Below are 20,824 nucleotides of genomic sequence, written 5' to 3'. Positions count from 1 at the left end.
AGACTCAAAGAGTATTACAGGAAACAACTTAATGAAGACAGACTTTAGTCTTTACTCCATTCACTTTGAAGCTCCTTCAATACGTATCCAGGACCTTGTCCAGTTGGCAAAATTGAAAAATTCAACCCCTCACGTTTCAACCCTCCTTCCTCAACAGTTCAATACACAGATGTGCGTGAGCTCAAAAACAATGTACCAAAAGTAAACTGATGATATCCACGTGGCATTACAACGCCCACCTTATATTCTGTCTGGGCAACATCCACAGCAGGGTAGGTCATTATCATATGAGACTCAACCCTAGAGTGCTTGCTCTACTCTTACTTCATCTATACTTTCCATAAAGAATTGGATTTCAGCACTTGCACCTTGAATTTCGCTAAAGTAACTTGCAAACTGGACTGCTACAAAAAACATTAAGGACCTGGACACTAGCACTATTACAAATATTTAGAACCCAGCAACTTTGCTTTCTAGACCTTCTGCAAAGGCGAAATGCCACAGCGCTACAGGGCAGAAGACAACAAAGGTAATATCAATATTGTGTAGGAGCAGAAATGCACATTTATCCAGATCCCACCAAAGATAAACACTTGGAGAGCACAGATCTAGATTGAATAAAGGGTCTGTAATGAAAAAGAGGTAACTATTCTAATACTCTATCAGTGCTAGGATAGTTCCAAATGTTTCATGCAATATTCTGATTAACTAGGTAAGTGCCTGAAAGGCAAGCAGCTGAAATGCTTAAAAAAATCAACAAAAAAGATCATACTTTTGCAAGAAGTCTTGCCGCATTCTGGAGATACTGCCAGTCGATCCATGTTCCCAGATTGTTCATCACTCGCTCCTGGATCTTCTCTTGAATTCGCTGGTATGTCTGCGCCTCCAGCTGCAAACTCTTATTATGGTTCTCCCACTGCCAAGAAAATACAAATATAAAAGGTCTAACAATTGTGCTTCCAAAAAATAAGAGGATTAGAAAAGTACTGCTGTGGCAGACATACATCACTATACCTAAAATACAACAGTTACTAACATTCTAGGATATTAGGGCTTTAAAACTTAGTAACCAAAGATATATATATATATATATATATATATATATATATATATATATATATATATATATATATATATATATATATATATATATATATATATATATATATATATATATATATCTATATATATTTTACACCTAGTGCGGCTCGATTTGAAACTACAAATGTAGAGTGAGGTGGAGATGCAGCTGGAAACAAGTTTGGTTGTAAACCATTGTCTACTACTGGCTGTAAAAAACATGTTTTAAATACTTCCCAAGCAATAATAAAGAAAGGAGCAACTGTGTAGTCGTCGAATCTGGTTATATCACAGTAAAAAACACAATGATTTTTGCTGTTTCTAGGCTTGACATAAACTGAGCGTCAATGAGCCAACAGGGCATCAAGGTCACTTTTATAGAAGGGTCTTCCTCCATTAGCAACCGAAGCCAGCTTTTACAGGAGAATATTTGTTTTAACTGCATTTCAAGTAACTTTTTCACATGCTCTTTGAAGCTTTTACTATTTGGAGCACTTTGTGTTTATTTAGATTTTTTAAATCTTTATTCCAAAGTAAAATTAATTTGTGATTTTCGGGTATATTTCCAGGGCTAATAGTTCTTTTAAATGAGAATGTTTGAGCCAATTGATAGGTTTTAAATATAAAATGGTTGCTGTACATTATTCCAAAATCTAGTGGTTGGGTCCAAACTATTCTTTTTAGCCCTCTTTTCCTTTTTTTCCTCTTTTGGCCATCGCTTGAGGCCATTTGATGCTATATTTGCCCTCCTATGATGTCAGGCGTACGTCCCAGAAGCCCCGGTGCGTGGTCACCATCTTCAGATTCTTTTTTCTCCTTTTAGGCGACTCCTCCTGGCCTTGCTGGCTTCCTTTCTGTTCTAGGTCCTTGTCTCACCTTATTTCCTTCACAGGTGGAGGGTTGCCTGTAAATCCAGAAAAATCTCCAAGCTGCTAAACTACCCCTATTAGTAAGCAACTATTTTATTTTGTAACATGAATCCTTTTATGGATTCCCATGATGTGCTTTGATTTTGTAGCAGTTTCACAGGTCATTCTTGGAGTTGGTGCTGAAATGAGGTTGAGTTTGCAAAAAGATGCTTCAGTATCTTCTGTGCCACTTGTGCCTCCTTGTTTATTTGGCTGTCCACGCAATAGTGTTTTAGGAAGGAGTGGACTGATAAATATGTAGTTGCCATACATTTGTCATTTATGGTCAAATTTGCTAGGGAGGTCAGGGTGGCCCTAGTAGGGGGGATATCTCTAGACCCCCTTACTTCTCCTGTGAGGATCTGTATCAGTCCATATTCATTTGAACCCTGTTTTCCATATAACTAACCTGAGGACTGTGATCTAAGGAATCACTTGCAAGACATGCCCTAGGAGCCTTCTATGTTTGGGCCGCTTCTCTGTTACTCCTGTTCTATATTCAAGTTCAAGTTCAGGCATTTATAAAGCGCACTACTCACCCAGAGGGTCTCAAGGCGCTAGGGGGAGGGGATCACTGTTTATCGAATAGCCAAGTTTTCAGTTCTTTTCTGAAGGAGGTGTGATTCTGAGTAAGGCGGAGGTGGGTGGGGAGTGAGTTCCAGGTCTTGGCAGCCAGGAAGGAGAAGGATCTGCCACCCATGGTGGTTTTTCGGATGCGCGGGACTGCGGCGAGGGCTTGATTGAATGATCTTAGTTGGCGGGTGGGATAGTAGAAGGACAGTCGGGTGTTGAGGCATTCGGGTCCTAGATTATAAAGGGCCTTGTGTGCGTGGGTAAGAAGGCGGAAGGTGATTCTTTTGTTGACGGGAAGCCAGTGGAGGTTTTTTAAGTGACCGGTGATGTGTTCTTGGCGTGGGATGTCTAATATGAGTCTCGCTGATTCGTTTTGAATGCGCTGGAGCTTTTTCTGCAGTTTTGTTGTAATTCCGGCGTAGAGTGTGTTGCCATAGTCCAGTCGACTTGTGACCAGTGCATGGGTGACAGTCTTTCTTGTTTCGAGGGGGATCCAGCGGAAGATCTTTTTGAGAATGCGAAGGACGTTGAAGCAGGAGGACGATACAGCGTTGACTTGTCTGGACATTGAGAGAGAGGAGTCTAGGATGAAGCCAAGGTTACGTGCATGGTCTGTGGGTGTGGGCGCTGATCCCAAAGCGGAAGGCCACCAGGAGTCGTCCCAAGCTGAGGGGGAGGATCCAAGGATGAGCACCTCCGTTTTGTCTGAGTTGAGTTTTAAGCGGCTCTGTTTCATCCATTCGGCTACTTCTTTCATACCTTCGTGAAGGTTGTTTTTGGCGGTGTTGGGGTCTTTGGTGAGGGAAAGGATTAGCTGGGTGTCGTCGGCGTAGGAGATGAGGTTGTGTTGACGTGCGATGGAGGCGAGGGGACTCATGTAGACGTTGAAGAGGGTGGGACTGAGTGAGGAGCCTTGAGGTACGCCGCAGATGACTTCGGTGGACTCGGAGTAGAAAGGGGGGAGTCGGACTCTCTGGGTTCTTCCGGCTAGGAACGAGATGATCCAGTCCAAGGCTTTTCCTTGTATGCCGATGTTGCTGAGGCGTTGTATGAGGGTGTTGTGACAGACAGTGTCGAAGGCGGCGGAGAGGTCGAGTAGAATGAGGGCCACTGTTTCACCGTTGTCCAGGAGTGCTCGGATGTCGTCGGTCGCCGCAATGAGGGCGGTTTCGGTGCTGTGTTTGGCTCGGAAGCCGTTTTGTGAGGGATCCAGGGAGTTGTTGGATTCGAGGAAGGCTGCGAGTTGGCTGTTGACGGCTTTCTCGATGACTTTGGCCGGGAAAGGGAGGAGGGAAATGGGTCGGTAGTTTTTCAGTTCTGAGGGGTCTGCTGTTGGTTTTTTCAGAAGGGCGCTGAGTTCGGCGTGTTTCCATATTTCTGGAAAGGAGGCGGAGTTGAAGGAGCAGTTGATGACATCGCGGAGTTGGGGGGCGATGATGGAGTCAGCTTTGTTGAAGATGTAGTGGGGACAGGGGTCCGAGGGTGAGCCAGAGTGGATTGAGTTCATGAGGCGAATGGTATCTTCAATGGTGATTGGGTTCCAGGACTTGAGGTAGTTAGTTGGAGGGGTGGGAACAGAAGGGGGTGGGGTGAGTTGGTCATTGGGAGTATTCGTGAAGCTGTTGTGGATGTCGGCGATTTTGTTGTAGAAGAAGGAGGATAGCGCATCGCAGAGGTCTTGGGAGTTAGTGATGTCGTTGGATGCTGCGGGAGGGTTGGTGAATTCTTTGACGATATTGAAGAGTTCCTTGCTGTTATGAGAGTTGTTGTCGAGACGTTCCTTAAATGCTGATTTCTTGGCTGATCGAATCAGTTGGTGGTGTTTGCGGGTGGCTGTCTTGAGGGAGGCCATGTTGTCTGAGGTTGGTTCTTTTCTCCAATTCTTCTCCAGGGTGCGGCATGTCTTCTTGGACTTTTTAAGGTCGTCATTGAACCAGGGAGCCCCTTTGCTGAATGATTTCAACTGGTGTTTTTTCAGGGGTGCTAGTTCGTCCGCACTGTTGGTGATCCATTGCCTGAGGTTTGTGGCCGCTTGGTCTGGGTCCGTTGTTAGGGTGGGAGTGTTTTGGCTGAGTGATGTGAGGAGTTGGTCGGTGGTGATTTTTTTCCATTTTCTTCGGGCAATGGGTTGTGGGCGGTTGTGGGTCAGGGTTGTTTTGTAGCTGAAGTGAACGCAGCTGTGATCCGTCCAGTGGAGAGCTGTAGTGTGATCGAAGGAGATGTGCTTGCTGGAGGTGAATATAGGGTCGAGTGTGTGTCCGGCTGTGTGAGTGGGGGTGTCGACAAGTTGTTTGAGTCCGAGATTGGACAGGTTGTCCAGAAGGGTGGTGGTATTGTTGTCGAGAATGTTGTCAAGGTGGTAGTTGAGGTCTCCTAGGAGAATGTAGTTCTCGGATGCGAGGGCGTGCGGGCTGATGAAGTCAGTGATGTCGTCACTAAATTGAGATCGGGTGCCTGGGGGCCTGTAAATGAGGGTTCCTCTGAGTGTGGTCCTGGGGTCGGTGTGGATCTGGAAGTGGAGGTGTTCGGCGGTTGCAAGATTGTCGTCAGAGCTGGTTGTAATTTTGATGGTGTTTCTATGGACGATGGCTATGCCTCCTCCAGTTTTGTTAATGGTGCGGTCTTTTCGAATGATCTTGTATGTGTCCGGTATGGCTATGGCGATGTCGGGGGCCGAAGATGTATTCATCCATGTTTCAGTGAGGAAGGCGATGTCAGGAGATGTAGAGTCGATTAGGTCCCAGAGTTCGGTTGCGTGTCTGTGGACCGAGCGGGTGTTCAGTAGGATGCATTTCAAGTCGTTGGGTTCGGAGCTGTGTGTGGAGGAAGTGGGTTTGGTGAGGGTCCTGACGCAGTTGAACTTACAGGAGAGGCAGGAGAATGGGCCGTGGGTACGTCCTGGGGTAGCTTGGCAGCAGAGTGGGGTGCGTCCGGGGTTGAGGGCGAGGAGAGTAGCGGCATCGTATGTGACTCTAGAGGGTTGGGAGCGGCGGGGACCAGGGGGTCTGGCGCTGGGTGCGGTCCAGGCGCGGACGGGCGTAGACGGGCTTACCTTTGGCGCACCTTCGGCGCGGCCGCAGCGCGTGGACGCTGCGCGTAAATCCATCTGTCATATGTGGATAGTGGAAGGGGAGGGGCGAGGGAGGGTCAGCTGTGAAGGCGGGAGCGGGGCGGAGACTCAGGCAGGGCGAGACAACAACAACATCAGCAGCAAAATGGCCGGCAGCGTGGGACGGACGGAGAAGCAGCCAAAGTAAAGCAAAGTGTGTAGAAGGCACTTAAATTAAGTCAGTCAAGGCAACACAAAGCGATGGCACAATAATATCAGCAGCCACTTAGTAGGAGAGGTGGTTCTGCGCTGTGAGGCACACTGAACAAACAAGTACAGAGAAAACGATCCTGCAGTGTAAGTGGACCAAATTAATAACAGCGATCTTGGCAATCAAATTGGTCTTGCAGTGCGAGGTGCTTTACACAAAATGCGGCGATGCGTGCAGCAATGTGGTTCTTCAGAGCGGGATGTTTTAAATTACTCGCGGCGGTTTTATCAAAATAAAGCGCTTCTACAGTGCGAGATAGTTATATTAAATGCAGCGCTGTGCGCAATTAAGCGATAATGGCGGTGAGTGTAGGCAGCTGGGGAGAGCAACGATACCAGTCTGTTAGAGGAGGCAGGTCGGGGAGCAGCGTGGAGGAGCGGCCGTGTCTGTTGTAAGCAGGACGGTCACAGCGCTATCTTCACGGCGCGGGCCTGATAGTCTCAGTGGGAGGGAGGGTCAGCTGTGAAGGCGGGAGCGGGGCGGAGACTCAGGCAGGGCGAGACAACAACAACATCAGCAGCAAAATGGCCGGCAGCGTGGGACGGACGGAGAAGCAGCCAAAGTAAAGCAAAGTGTGTAGAAGGCACTTGCTTATACTCCTTGACCCTGAACTTCGTACATATGAACAAAAGTGGTTCACTGTTGGACACCAAGACTCCCCAATCCTCCCATGTGTTCAGCGCCCTGAAGAAGGTGCAACCTCATCTATAGGTCATTACCGAAGCACGCGTCGGCGCATGTTGTGGAGATCACCAACAAACAGATTCACTATATAAAATGTCTTTAGTATTGATAAATGTATCGCTATTCTGAATTGTATTTACTTTGGATACTGATAAAAATGTATTGTGATAATACATTACTGTGCAAATACTCTCCCTGATATAAAAATACTGAGACTAATCAATCTTAAGCAGACATTATATCCTAGGCAGTTCCTTGGATATGTTAGAGGGATGGTCCTCCCAGAATTCTTTGTTGCTGTTTTTAGAATATGTAAACAGTCTGTGGCATGAATGTCGTATGTATAGAAGTGTGGGATCGGATATAGTAATATATTCTTGTGTGTCTTGGCGTGGTTTTCATTAATTGCTTTATTTATCATATAGTGACTATACACTATTTAGTTTAGATTGTTTTGATACTCACAAAAATAAGACTGTATATCTTGTTTGTTGAGTTATTGTGATCTATAAATGTATATTATGTGATTGAATATCAATATCTATTTTATCTGCACGCCCAGTGATCGTAGTTTTTTCGTTTGGCTCATGTGTTATTCCTTTTTAGCAATTTATAGGAGAGTTTTTCACCGCCAACCTAAGTAGCCTCCAGGCAGGGCAGTATTGATTTTCGTGTTGCTGATTTCCCCTGCTCTCCTGCCCGAGTATCCCTGCCTCAGGGGACCTCTCTATTTTTTCGTATCATAAGTCACATCAGACAGATCCTTCCATCCACACACTGCCACAGCGTAGTGGGCTAGCCATCTCAAATAAGTTTCAGCACCTTGTCAGTAACATGAAGTGTTATATATTTCCAGCAACAATACAATGTAAAAGTTTAGTTATACACCACGTTACTATTTGTCTCATTCTCTAGTTGCTGATAATAGGAGATAACTATTACCCAACTCTTTGGAATTTGTTCCATCGAACTCTGAAGGAGGAAAAGCCGACTGGGTTCATCAGGATTATCGGTTGCACACTGCACTCTATAGGGACTCTACAGGGACTGCATTAGTCCACTGAGCATTCAAATCTCGCCTGACCACATGCATGGTCCAGAGAAAAAACATTTTATCCAGTCAGACCTTACCTATCAAATTCTGAGTGACTTAGCAGTAAAAGTAGGTCATTTAAGCAAATTGCCATGAAACCCAACACCCATTCGCATACACATAAAGAAAGAAAATGTGCCATAATTTGAACACGTATATCAAATGTAGAGACTTATAAATTACATACATACCTCTAGAAACCACTTGTGAAAATAAAGAGTAAAGCACCAGCAGAGAAGAGAAACGCACTGTAATCTAACGCAACATTACGAGGATGGAATAAATCCTATTTTACAAATGTATATAATAAGTTATAACATTTTCCTAAAGCGTAAAAACAAACTGGCTGTGTGGTGTGGGAGTCTCTTTATGTTAAGACTACTGCCCTTGCCTTCACCTTCTGTTGAATGCATACTCTTCAAAATCCAGTTGGAATGGAGATTTATGGTCCATTAATCTGATAGGGTAAAGTGAAAACACAATGTTTTGCCAGAAAATAAATGGTTTCCCTTTTGATAGAGACAAACAGGAACATATTTTCCTGATAGCGAGATGAATGGAAATACACAAAAGCTTGAGTAAGAGTAGATATGGTGACATTATCCAAACATGAGCCATAAAATGCAATTGTCTCCACACACATAGTTACAATATCCAAACCTCCAGTCAAGTAGTACATGGACCAGTGATTCTCACCCTTTCAAAGTAAAACAAGTACTTCTTGAGGGCTTCTCTAGCCTGGGCCTGCTGGCTCTGGTTTACAATGTCAGGGTTTTCTTTGTACCGACTGCACTCATAGTACTCGCTGCCATGGGTCTTCCAGTCTCCCAGACACATCCAACAGAAATCTAGGATAAACAAAATATAGACCGTCAGTTGCCTAATACTTTATAAACTTGTGACAAGTCAGAATTTCTGAAAAAGATTTCACAGACGTCAAAAGGAAGGGAGGACGTGCTTGGGTATTTATAAACCTTCTGATGGTTATACACAACCAAGAGACCCATGCCAGCCATTTGGGAAATGCTCCTCTGCATCAAAGCAAAGGCTACTAACAGAGTGTCTTTCTCTGGTTAGGGTTGCATACATAAAAGTTACCAAAACTATACAGTGCTTAATCAAAGGGCTTGTGAAGGCAGGGACGGAAGAAAATTTTGAAAGGTGAGAACATAAAAGCAAGGGTACTAGTTAAGAAGGGCCAGTAGGAACCTACAAACGTTTCATATATAGATATACAGTGAGGCCCTACAGCCTTGTGTGAAAAACTGCACATTTTATGCTTCCCCTTCAGTTAGGCTGTCATGTGAACATAGTCTAAACAGCAGCTTTAAAGGCGTGGGGTGTCATAGCGAGATTTAATGAAAAGGTTACACTGAAGCGCTTGAACTTAGTAGCAAATACAAGCAGAGGATAGCAAGAAATTGACCAAAAATTAAAAGGAGGTGAAGAAAGAACCCCTTAAGACAGAATCTCCAATATGGAGCCTTTTAGGTAAAGTCATTTTTGTAACCAGGCATTCATAGATCTGTGTCAGTCTGCAAAATGGGAAATGGTGCGGTTACTATGGCCCAACTGTAAACAGGCTTGAGGGCAGCCAGAGTACATATGGAAATGTGGCTTGCAGAATGAAATCAATTTTCGAACCTTAAAAAAAAAAAACTAAACAGCAAAGATACCTGTGCACATCTTTTGTGCACTGCATGAGCAACAGGAAAGCTGTTGCTAAGAAGCGGCTGGATGAGGTGTTGTACAGTTTCTCTAAGAAAATGCAAGGGTTCAACTGAATGAACAACCTCCGGAAAAAAAAAGAAAAATACCAGAAACCCCACAAGAAACAATCTGGTGATTTAATGCATTAGAGCAGGCGCAGAAGCCATCTGAATGTCTACTAAATATCCCCTCCGCCCATTTTTCATAAAGTCATCAAAACCACAAATGTGGGCGGATTGAGGAAAACTCCAGAACCATATTTTTTCCACTTGAGAGAATGGAGTGAAATGACGTTTTTATATTTCCCTGATTCCTACAGAATGCATTTTGCCATCTAATACCAAGCCCCAGTATCCATGTTACCTCACAAATAACTGTGTTTTTTAAGACATGTCCGACAATCGGAGTGACAATTATAAGTACTTTTTCACGCTTGGCATAGGTGTAGTTTATGATCCAGAAACTATGTTTACTTTATCTGTTGCTATTTCTTTTCTGTGCCATTTTGCTTTCTTTTGCTCCATTTGCCTCCCTAAACCAAACAATTCTACAGCAGGAAGAGTCAGACTGGCCCTTAAAGAGTGACCTGATCATTGGCCATTATCAATTTTTATCCCACCCTACTTGGGCGCCCAGTTACAGGGAGGAGAAATAAGGGCAACTTTCTGTGCAGGGAAACCAGATAGCTCCATGTCAAAGAAACAAAACTTTTTCAGTATTGGGTTTGGATCTAACATAATAGTGTATCCTGGGAGTCTTGCTTCTGGTTCATTTTAATGAATCCAATTGGACTAGCTTACCTGAAATCAATGATGTAATAACAAAGACCACAAATGGTGTTTTGCGGACATGGAACCAGCCGATCAAGTAACCTTGCTATCTGTACAGGTTAGCGACCGGATGTGCAATTGGCCAGAATTCCTGTCCTTTCACCCCTCACCCCTTCCTCTATTTCTATGTTCCTTTCTTTATCCAAAACATTCTCTCAGCAGGAGCCAGAAGATGGACCTCAAAGGAGGATTTGCTTCCACCAATTTGAAACCTTAGACCCACTAGTTGGGCATCAAATAATATTTCCATGGCTGAGCCCAACCATGCATGGGTTGACTGTCATAGGGTCACTAGTACAGTGAACATTTTATATTCTTAGGGCTATGCATTAGCTGTCTTCGGCTTGAGCCTGTAGGCTATTATTACGTAGGAGTCTAATGGTCACAGGTCTGCACCCTCCCAAAAAATTGGAGGACTCCATGTAATCACTAGTATGGCGTCTGTTTAATCATTTAATGGGCACCCCTTAGCTGCTCCTCGTCTGATCTCTTGTGGTGAATTCTAGGGTGTTTAATATTCATAGGGCAGTGTCTTTGTTGTTCAATGGTTTACAGCATTGGGAAACTACTGTGCAGTATATTTAATAAAGAAAACAAGTTACTTACCTGTAACTTCAGTTATCCAGTATTGGTATCTTTCATAGATTCACATGCCTGAATCATTCCCCGTCGTCGAGGCGGGAGTCCCACGGTAAATAAAAAAGCAGTGCCAAAAGCACTTTGCAGTAGTAGGCCCTAGAAAAAAGGCCTGAGGCCTATATTATAGTAGCCTATCTACCTCCTTATGCTAAAAGACCCAAAGTCTTTGCTCCAACCAATCAGCTCACAGCACCCTCTAGAACCTTCCCTGCAGAGCCAGCTCTCCTCAGATTTTCGTAGCACAAGTGGGAACAAGTATCCCAAACTAAGAGAACTGACTCTCCGGGGAGGAGGGTGGGTTGCATGTGAATCTATGAAAGATACCAATACTGGATAACTGAAGTTACAGGTAAGTAACTTGTTTTCTTATCCAGTATTGGGGTATCTTTCATAGATTCACATGCCTGAATCAGAATAGCAAGCAGTAAGCCAGGCAAAGTCGGTTGCGGATGGTGGGAGACTTATTGCAGTGCACCCCCATGAGTGTATCGTCAACAACCAACAAACGCTTAGAGATTGAACCATTACTACATCACGTTCAAGTTCAACATTGACATTACTCATTTTCTTTCTGGAAAGAAATCTTAGGCATCATACAACAAAAACACAACATGTTAAATGCTTTCATATATATATAAATACAATCTAATAAAAGCATATACTTTAAATGAAATAAGTGAACATCAGTACCTGAACATACTCCTTATGGAAACAGGTGACGTAAAACAGCTTGACCTACTGCCGCATCATCCTGATTTGCTGATTGTAGGCAGTAGTGTCTTGTAAACGTGTGGACATTCTTCCATGTCGCAGCACGGCAAATGTTCTCAAGTGTCACTCCTGCAAATAAAGCCGCAGACGCTGCTACAGCTCTTGTAGAGTGAGATCGAACAGACCTAGTCAATGGTCGATTAGCCTTGACGTGGCAGAATTGAATCGCGGATGCGATCCATCTGGAAATTGTGGCTTTAGTGACCGCTTTCCCCAAAGTATTTTGACCATAAGCCACAAACAATTGATCTGATCTTCTCAAAGTTTTGGTTCTCTGAAGATAGAATTTTAAGCATCTCTTGATGTCTAAAGAATGCAATGTCTTTTCAGCCGGGGTTGACGGGTTTGGAAAGAAAACTTTCAGCTTTACAGGTTCATTTAAATGAAACTGGGAAGGCACTTTCGGTATGAATGTTGGATTTGTTCGTAAAGTGACATAGTCCTGGGAGAAATGCAAAAAGGGCTCCTTTATAGTGAAAGCTTGAATTTCTCCCACTCTTCTTGCGGAAGTTAGCGCCAATAATAAAGCAACCTTCCATGTTAAGAACTTGAGGTCGGCTCTATGGATAGGCTCGAACGGATGTTTCATCAGTTGTGATAGAACCGTGTTGAGCTCCCATTCCGGTGGTGAGGGCTTGACTGGTGGATAAGCCCGGAACAGACCTCTCATAAATTGCTTGATTAGCGATGAAGAGCAGAGTGACTGAGCATTGGTCCTCTTTCTGTACCTGGATAAAGCCGCTGAGTGGACCTTTATTGATGAAAAAGAAAGGCCAGATTGCGCTAAGTGTAATAAATAGGGCAATATCTTTTCTGCCGGTGCCTCTATAGGGTGCAAAGCACTAGAGATGCACCATGCGCAAAAACGCTTCCACTTGAGACGATAAGTCTTTAATGTACTCTGGGCTCTTGCCTTCTCTAGAATGTCCCGGCATTCCTGAGGAATTTGAAGATGCTCAAATTCTAAGAAGTTAGGAGCCATGCGTGCAATTTCAGTGATTGAGGATCTGGGTGAAGTACCTGACCCTCGTTGCGTGATAGTAGCTTCGGAACTACCCGCAGCTTGATCGGTGGCTCCTGAGAAAGTAGCATGAGTTCCTGAAACCAATACTGGCGAGGCCACTTGGGAGCAATGAGGAGAAGGCGACAACTCTCCACTTTCATTTTGCGCACCACTCGTGGAATCAGAGGGATCGGAGGGAAAGCGTATGCATATGTCCCTGACCATCGCATCGAAAGGGCATTCCCCCTTGACCCCTGTTGAGGATACCTGCTGGCGTAGTACCGGCATTTCTTGTTCTGTTGGGTCGCAAATAGGTCCAACCTGGGTTTGCCCCATCTCTGAAACACATAGTTCAACTGGCCGTTGTCCAGTTCCCACTCGTGGCACTCTGACAAAGTTCTGCTCAGTTTGTCTGCCAAGGTGTTGTAGAGGCCTCTGACATGCTCCACTTTGAGGGTTATGTTGTGAACTGTTAACCACCTCCATAGCTCTTGGGCTTGTTTGGATAGTGTTGCCGATCTCGTTCCACCCTGCTTGTTGATATAAAACATGCTTGTGGTGTTGTCCGTTCTGACTAAGACCGAGGATTCCACTATCCTGGGGAGGAACGCTTGAAGAGACAGACAAATGGCTTTCAGCTCTAGGCTGTTGATGTGGCATCTCTTGTCTTGCTGAGACCATCGTCCCTGCACTTGCAGTTCCTGGAGGTGACCACCCCAACCCTCCATGGACGCATCCGTTGTAAGAATAAAATCCGGAGGATTCTGCAAGAATGGAAGCCCCTGCTCCAGATTGCTGATCTGAGACCACCATTGGAGTGCGTGTACCATCCTGTTGGTGACTGTGATGGTGTCCTCGAATGAACCTGTCGCTTGATGCCATTGACAGTTTAGCTCCTCTTGCAGCGGTCGCATCTTTAGACGCACCAATGGAATGAGGTTGATGGCTGAAGAACACATCCCCAGAAGTGATGCATATAGGCGAACTGAAAGTGACTTTCTTCTTGCCAGCTTTCTGGCTAACGCCTGCAGACGGAGTTGTCTCTCTCGAGACAAGGATGCCTTGCATTCCACCGTATCTAGGCAAGCTCCTAGGAACAACAGGCTTTGTTCCGGATGCATATGAGACTTGGTTTTGTTGATTGTGAGGCCTAGCGATGCGAAGAGATTGCAGCATGCCGTAATGTCGGCTCTCACTTTGGCTTCTGATGGACCTTTGACTAGCCAGTCGTCCAAATACGGGAAGACCTGCACTTTTGCTGCCCGAAGAGCTGCTGCCACCGGGGCCAGGCACTTCGTGAAAATCCTTGGGGCCGACTTGAGGCCGAATGGGAGAACTTTGAATTGATAATGGGCGCCTGCCACAGTGAAACGGAGGTACTTCCGATGGTTTGGGTGGATTGGGATGTGGAAGTATGCGTCTTCCATGTCCAAGGAGGCCATGTAATCTCCCTCGTTGAGGCAACTGAGAATGTCCGAGAGGGTGACCATTCGAAATCCCTGCTTCTTGAGATATTTGTTCAGATTGCGCAGGTCTAGGATCGGTCGCCATTCCCCGGTTTTCTTTTTTATGAGGAAAAAACGGGAATAGAAACCCGTCCCTCTCTGATGGATTGGAACCTTCTCTACTGCGTTCTTGAGTAGCATAGCTTGAACCTCCTTGAACAATAGGTGAAGACTAGGGGGAGGGGGGCCCCTGGGCGGAGTTGGTGGAGGTTTGGTGATGAACTCTAGGGTGTGACCATGTTGGATCAAGTCTAACACCCACCGATCCGATGTTATATTCTGCCATTGTTGTTGAAAAGCAGATATTTTCGCGCCCACGGGAAGGTAAGGGGTTGGAGGTGGCGCCCAATTGCTCTCACTGTTTCTTGTGATTGTCTCGTCCTTGGTTGTTTGCGCGCCTTCTTCCTCCTTGACGAGAGAAACCAGCCGATCCAGATTGTCTGTAAGCAGACTGGTAGTTTTGACGGTATTGTGGTTGATACTGTCTGCCTTGTTGGTAATAACTTCCCCTGGAAGAATAACCTCGTCCTCTAGCTCCTCTGAACGCACCTCTTTTATATTGTAAGGATCCTAGCGACTTTGCGGTATCCGTGTCAGTTTTAATCGTCTGGAGAGCCTCATCGACATGTTTTCCAAAGAGAGACTTTCCGTCATAAGCCATGTCCAGAATTTTCAACTGAACCTCCGGACGAAACGTAGTGGCTTTTAACCACCCTTGACGTCTCAGGACGGCTGCTCCAGCCAACTGCCTGAAGTTCGTATTCGCCATATCTAGAGCGCAGTCGATGGATTCTTCCGCTGCCCGCTCTCCTTCCATTAAAACTTTCCTGGCTTCTTGCCTTGAGTCCTCTGGCAATAGCTCTATGAATCTAGCCATCTCCGACCACATTTGGCGATCGTAGCGTCCAATAATCGCCATTGAATTTGCTATCCTGATGGATGCTGCAGCCATAGTGGAGAACTTCTTCCCAATAAGGTCTAATCTTCGTCCCTCTTTATCTGGTGGAGTAGAAATAGGGGTAGCTGGGTTCTTTGACCTTTGCTGCGCCGCTTGAGAGATTACCGAATCCGGGCGTGGATGGCCAATAAGACACGCCGGACTAGAAAGCGGGGCACGATATTTCTTTTCTATTCTAGGTAACACAGCAGGCACAGATGCAGGGTTTTCCATTATCTTTATGCCTTCCTTCCAAATAAACTCAATTATGGGAATGGCTCTAGATATCTTCCTTGTTTCCTCTTTAAAGTCATGGAGAAAACACTCCGTTTGCTCCACTGTAACAGGGAGCTTAAACCTGGTTGATGCCCTCTGCATCAGGTTGTGAAAACCACCTACATCTTCAGGCGGTGAATCTGAAGGTTGTGGAGTCGGAGGGGACGGCATGGGTATAACATATTCATCCCATGGGTCCGATGAAGGAATGTTAGGCAACTCTCCATCTTCTACCTCCTCTTCTGATGATGAATCCAGAGGTTGTGGAGGCAAGACCGGTTGCGTAGTGTCCACAATTGGAGAAGCCGGTGGCTGTTGCCGAGGAGGAGCTACCGTGTCAGATTGAGGTACTTGCGGAGGAAAACGCTGTTTGTAATCCGCCAGCATAGCCTGTAAATCCTGTATCAAATTAGGCGGCAACTGAGTGACTTCCGGGACTCTAGGCCTTCTCTGATGATCCAATGAATGAGGCACTATGATATCCCCTTGGTAATAGTGCTCAGCGTATGAATCCTCCTCATCATCATCTTGGCACTTGATGACAAGCTCGGATGGATGACGTGCCACACCAAAAGCACCCTCATCATCATCATCCTCATAGTCATCTTCTTCATCGTCCGCATAGGTTTCCAGAAGATGAGAAGGCATAAGTGGAGATATGTATGAACCTTGTTGCCTCTTAAAAGACACTAGTTGAAAGTTTTTTGTCGCTATTGGCGTACAAAAGGCCTGATTCCCAGTGGCAGGTCTTAATAAAGCTGGTTCCATCGACCTTGATGACCCCGGAGACCAAGGCGCATCCATTTGTTGAAAAGATGTCGTCGTCGACGGATTTATCGTCGACGAGATCGACGACGAGGGCATCGTCGACGATAGGCTTGCCGTCGACGGGGCTGTCGTCGACGGGCTGGACGTCGACGGGACAATCGTTGATGGACTCGTCGTCGATGGAGCCACCGTCGACGGGACGGTCGTCGACGAGGCAACCAATGACGGGCTCGTCGTCGACGGGATAGACGTTGATGCTTTCTTCGTCGACGAGGCAGTCGTCGACGGCGGCGTCGCCGACTTCGTCGACGGGCTCTTCTTAGATGACGAGTTTTTTGATGATGACGGCGTCTTCGTCGACGATTCGTCTACGAGAGTTCTTTTTGTCACGATACTGATTTTAGTAGACACAATAGGTGTAGTGATAGACGTAGTGGATATCATATCCATAGAAGAAGAGGTTGAAGTGGAGACAGTGGTAACTGGAGAGGAGACAGTAGAAGTCTTACTCACTGTTTTCTTTGCCGGATCGTTGGTGGCTGAAGCTCCAGAGACAGAATGTTTAGATCTCTGTGAAGAGCCTGAAGTAGAGTGGGAGGCCTTAACATGCTTTCTCCCCTCACTTATCTTATCCTCATGAGACCTCGCCCTCTTGCTAGAGGTAGAGGCTCTGTCATCATCATCCTTGGAAGAGGATTTAAGCCACAAAAGGACTCTGGCCTCCCTATCCCTTAAGGTCTTGGCAGGGAAGGTAACACAGATCTTACAGGTCTTTGCCTCATGCTTGGGATACAGGCAATAAATGCAGTCCTTGTGTAAGTCATCCACATGGACCCTCTTCTTCTCACATGTTCTGCAGGGTCTGAACAAGGCCTTCTTGTCAGACATCTTGAAGCTCTGAAGAAAAAACTGAGTCAAGACTCAGGGAGACTCCCTTCCACACGACGTGCGGTGAAAATCTGAGGAGAGCTGGCTCTGCAGGGAAGGTTCTAGAGGGTGCTGTGAGCTGATTGGTTGGAGCAAAGACTTTGGGTCTTTTAGCATAAGGAGGTAGATAGGCTACTATAATATAGGCCTCAGGCCTTTTTTCTAGGGCCTACTACTGCAAAGTGCTTTTGGCACTGCTTTTTTATTTACCGTGGGACTCCCGCCTCGACGACGGGGAATGATTCAGGCATGTGAATCTATGAAAGATACCCCAATACTGGATAATCAACGGCTAAGTCTTAGACACTTTGGTTGACCTATAGGCCCACTATTGTAGATCTGTTTGATATTCGTAAGTGGGTCACCTGACTGCACATGGTATGCCCAGAGACGTCCACTAGTCATTTTCTAATTCTATTCCTAGGGTTCCATGTTATGTTTTCATGAATTGACACTATAGGCTTCCACCTGTGGTGCCCATTTATTATTCCCCATTGTCAGTCAGAAAACTTTATTCGATTTTTGTTAATAAAACCATAAAAGTTACACAGATACAATACAGACAGACAAATCGTAACAAATGAAAAAACAGACTCCGTTACCACACAAAGAATCATTTAAAAACATGTCTAGATAAAAAAGACGCTACATGTCCACAAAGTACCTAGATTTCATTGTTGCCGTAAAAACCCTACAATAAAAATAATGCAATCATCCTTCAGCAGTTTGAGATACATTAGTGCAGGTCTAACCCGATTAAAATTCAATTTCTTTAACCCCTTCAGCGCTAATGACAAAGCCAGCTCGTCATGGGCGTTACCTGCGCTACGCGGATGACGAGCTGGCTTTGTCATAAACAGCGCATTTTTAAAATTCCAGCGCACAGCGGGAAAACGCGGTAGAGGTTAAAATAGGAACTAAAAAATGCCTCCTGGGGACTTCATACATTTTGCAAAAAAAAACAAAAAAAAACAAAGTGCAGCAAATCCTGAGGAGACTTTCCGTCACAGCCACCGGAAGCTAGTACTTGACCTCTAGAAGCCCCCTTAGGTCTTGCTAGTAGGAGATGAAAGAGATTCATCCGGAACCTAGTTAAAATACATTTTTCATGAGACGCAAATTACCCCATAAGATATGGTTCAGACAGTGGTGTTGATTTGAGCAATAGGTATGCCCGAACACTCTGTTTCCGTACATCTTCTGCATCCCGATCTGCATGCCTCCTGCTCAGAAAGGCTGTCTTGGTTAATTCCACGTCCTCTGTTACAATAGCATCTGGCTTAAAATGCCAGCAGATACGAACCACATTATCCAAGGACAGACACTCTCTTAAAATCAATTGAGTGAAGGTTAGATCTTTGTTTAACCAACTTGTTAACCAGAAGATCAAGGGACGCAGAGCAAGGGTATCGCTTAGGTAGGGAACCCCCAATTCCTCTTGTACTTCCCCATTGATATACAGTCTCAGTTTCTCATGCCGGCAGACCCTTTGGGGTGGTATCCATGATATCCTTACTAAACCTGTTTCTCCTAACTGCTCATAAGAAATACAAATAGAGGGTCAATTTTTATATTTAAGTGTCTGCATCTTGGCCACCTCTGGGCTGACCCATAGGCAGTGGCCTCTACTTCTGTCCTGGGTGGTTGCATCTGAAGACCAAATTAAATTAAACATTTCCTTTAAAAGTCTTTGTTTTATCAATCTCGAACTGCCTTGGGTAGTAGGACTTTCCACAGTGCTAGAGATAGACCGTCATCACAAATAATTACATCTGGAGGGGCAGTAGCTAAACTACAACCACTTCACTGTTTGAAGAGAGAACCCAAATGCACCTTTGGAACAATGTATAAAGCTACAGTTTGTGTCTTCAAATTAATAATGTACTAATTTCTTCATCTTACTTGAACATCTGCAACCTCCACACCTCGTATCCGGTCCATCTCACTTCAATCTACAGTTTCCCACCCACCTACATATATACTTAAAACATTACCCCTTCTTGCTCCTGCAACTTCTCATTCTTCAGTGTCTGACCTTGTATATCTTCCTCTCACTCCATTACCCGACTTTTCTATCTGTACTTTTTACCCTCTTCAACCTCACTTCTTTACCTGCTTTCTGCTAATCCTTTGATGTCAATCTCAACCTCCATGACTCAGAGTATAAATTTACCCTGAGCCCACTTCAAACTAAGCTAACCACCCTGGCAACTGCAATTGCCATTATTTAATCGCACACCTATACCATCTAAAACAACTCACCAAATCTCCTGACTTCTTGCTAACAAAATTTTTGAACAAGAATCCCATGAACATCCATCAGCTGTCAGACTTGACACTAATCTGCTTTTTTTTTAATTGCTGAGGCTTCGCCAAGCAATCAAGTTAGACCAAACATACATATAGCCATGCCTGCTGGTTACAAAATTCTCATGAGAAGTCACACTAAAAATAAGAGTGTCAGAGGAGTAGCGACCGCCCATGACAGTGGACTACCTACAAACTGCACTGTTCCTGAATGTGAATCAATGCTTGCCCAGTGCTCTCCAACACTGCCTCATATATGCTTCTCAAAAAAACACCCACCCAACTAATTCCAAATTTCCTGACCTCTTCATAGCTTTATCTTCTAGATTATACCAGACCATTCCATTCCATTTTCCAAATACTGGAGACTTCGGAACTTTGCCTGAATGTCCAAATTCAAATTCCTCTATTCAATGTTTGTTGCATACAAATCTTGAACTGAGTGACACTTATACCCTCCAGATAAATCTATAGAAAATACTGCCAAAACTTCTACTAAGCAAGGGATAACTTAGCGGTGCCAGCTTTTATTCTCAACTCCTCATTCAATAATGACCCAATGAAATCAGCTGAACAGTTAGTCCTCAACAACACATCATCCCAAGAAAGTACACCACAAACTCAGCTTAAATCTCTCAAACCTAACAAAGATTTTGGGAAAGACCCTGGAAAGAGATAGAAACCTACACACAAACGGATTCTGGAACACCACTTTAAAATCTACAAAGCAGTAGTCAGGAATTCAAAAAGAGTCAATATTCTGGTCTCTTTTACAGAACAATATGCCTAGCCAAGGAACCTCATAAGGCAATTTCTGAATTCCTTAACCCAGAATGCTCAATTTTGAAAATGCGGACAAACTACACAACTCTCCTGCTGACTATCAGATGACCAAAACCAAAGAATTGGAAAGTTATCTTGAGGCTAACATGAAGGAGAAATGTCGGCTTCAGTCACACCTCGAAACAATCTAATACTGGGGAGTTCACTAATCTCACAAAGGCCTGTGTCAGCAGTCATCCCCAACCAATACTTGGAGTCTGGCCTATGCCCTTAGGCAAGAAAGAGCTAACTATGTAGAATTATCACCTTGCATAGAGAAGAATAAAAGTCTCTCCAACAACCACGAGGATGTCGTCCAATTAGTGTACATGGCATCATCCTTCGCTGGACTGCTTACTTCCTAGCAGAACCTTCATTGAGCTGTATCCTTTTTCCTCGTCTGCAGGATTCCTTCAAGGATTCACCATCAAACCCTCACTTTTAAACATCTACCTTAGATCACTACCGGAGCTAAAGTCCTCCTATTTCCAATTCTAAAAGTATGTGGATGACACAAACTATACTACAAGTTCAAAGTCCACATTTGATTCCAGTGCCAATGGCCAATATCGCCAAGTGGTTGGAAGCAAATGTATTACACACCAAAAACTAAGATCCTAGTCTGAGGTAAATAGACACACTACCGTCTAGCTTTTCCCACTTCCTATTAC

The 20,824-nt window shown here is 44.8% G+C and overlaps 1 protein-coding gene across 3 annotated transcripts in view; it reads right to left on the bottom strand.

Moving 5' to 3' along the window:
• ARIH2 (ariadne RBR E3 ubiquitin protein ligase 2) overlaps positions 1-20,824 on the bottom strand; it is a 203,708-nt gene that overhangs the window by 40,136 nt on the left and 142,748 nt on the right. For all 3 annotated transcript variants that reach the window (XM_078661794.1, XM_078661795.1, XM_078661796.1), the window contains 2 exons: positions 8,355-8,506; positions 773-916 (listed from right to left, as the gene is read on the bottom strand). In XM_078661794.1, coding sequence (XP_078517920.1) covers positions 773-916; positions 8,355-8,506 — 296 coding nt within the window. The remainder of the gene's footprint in view (positions 1-772; positions 917-8,354; positions 8,507-20,824) is intronic.

Source organism: Lissotriton helveticus, chromosome 9 (assembly GCF_964261635.1).
Source record: "Lissotriton helveticus chromosome 9, aLisHel1.1, whole genome shotgun sequence".
NCBI lineage: Eukaryota > Metazoa > Chordata > Amphibia > Caudata > Salamandridae > Lissotriton > Lissotriton helveticus.
Note: the sequence above shows the minus strand (reverse complement) of the source record. Positions and strands in the feature narration are given on the sequence as shown.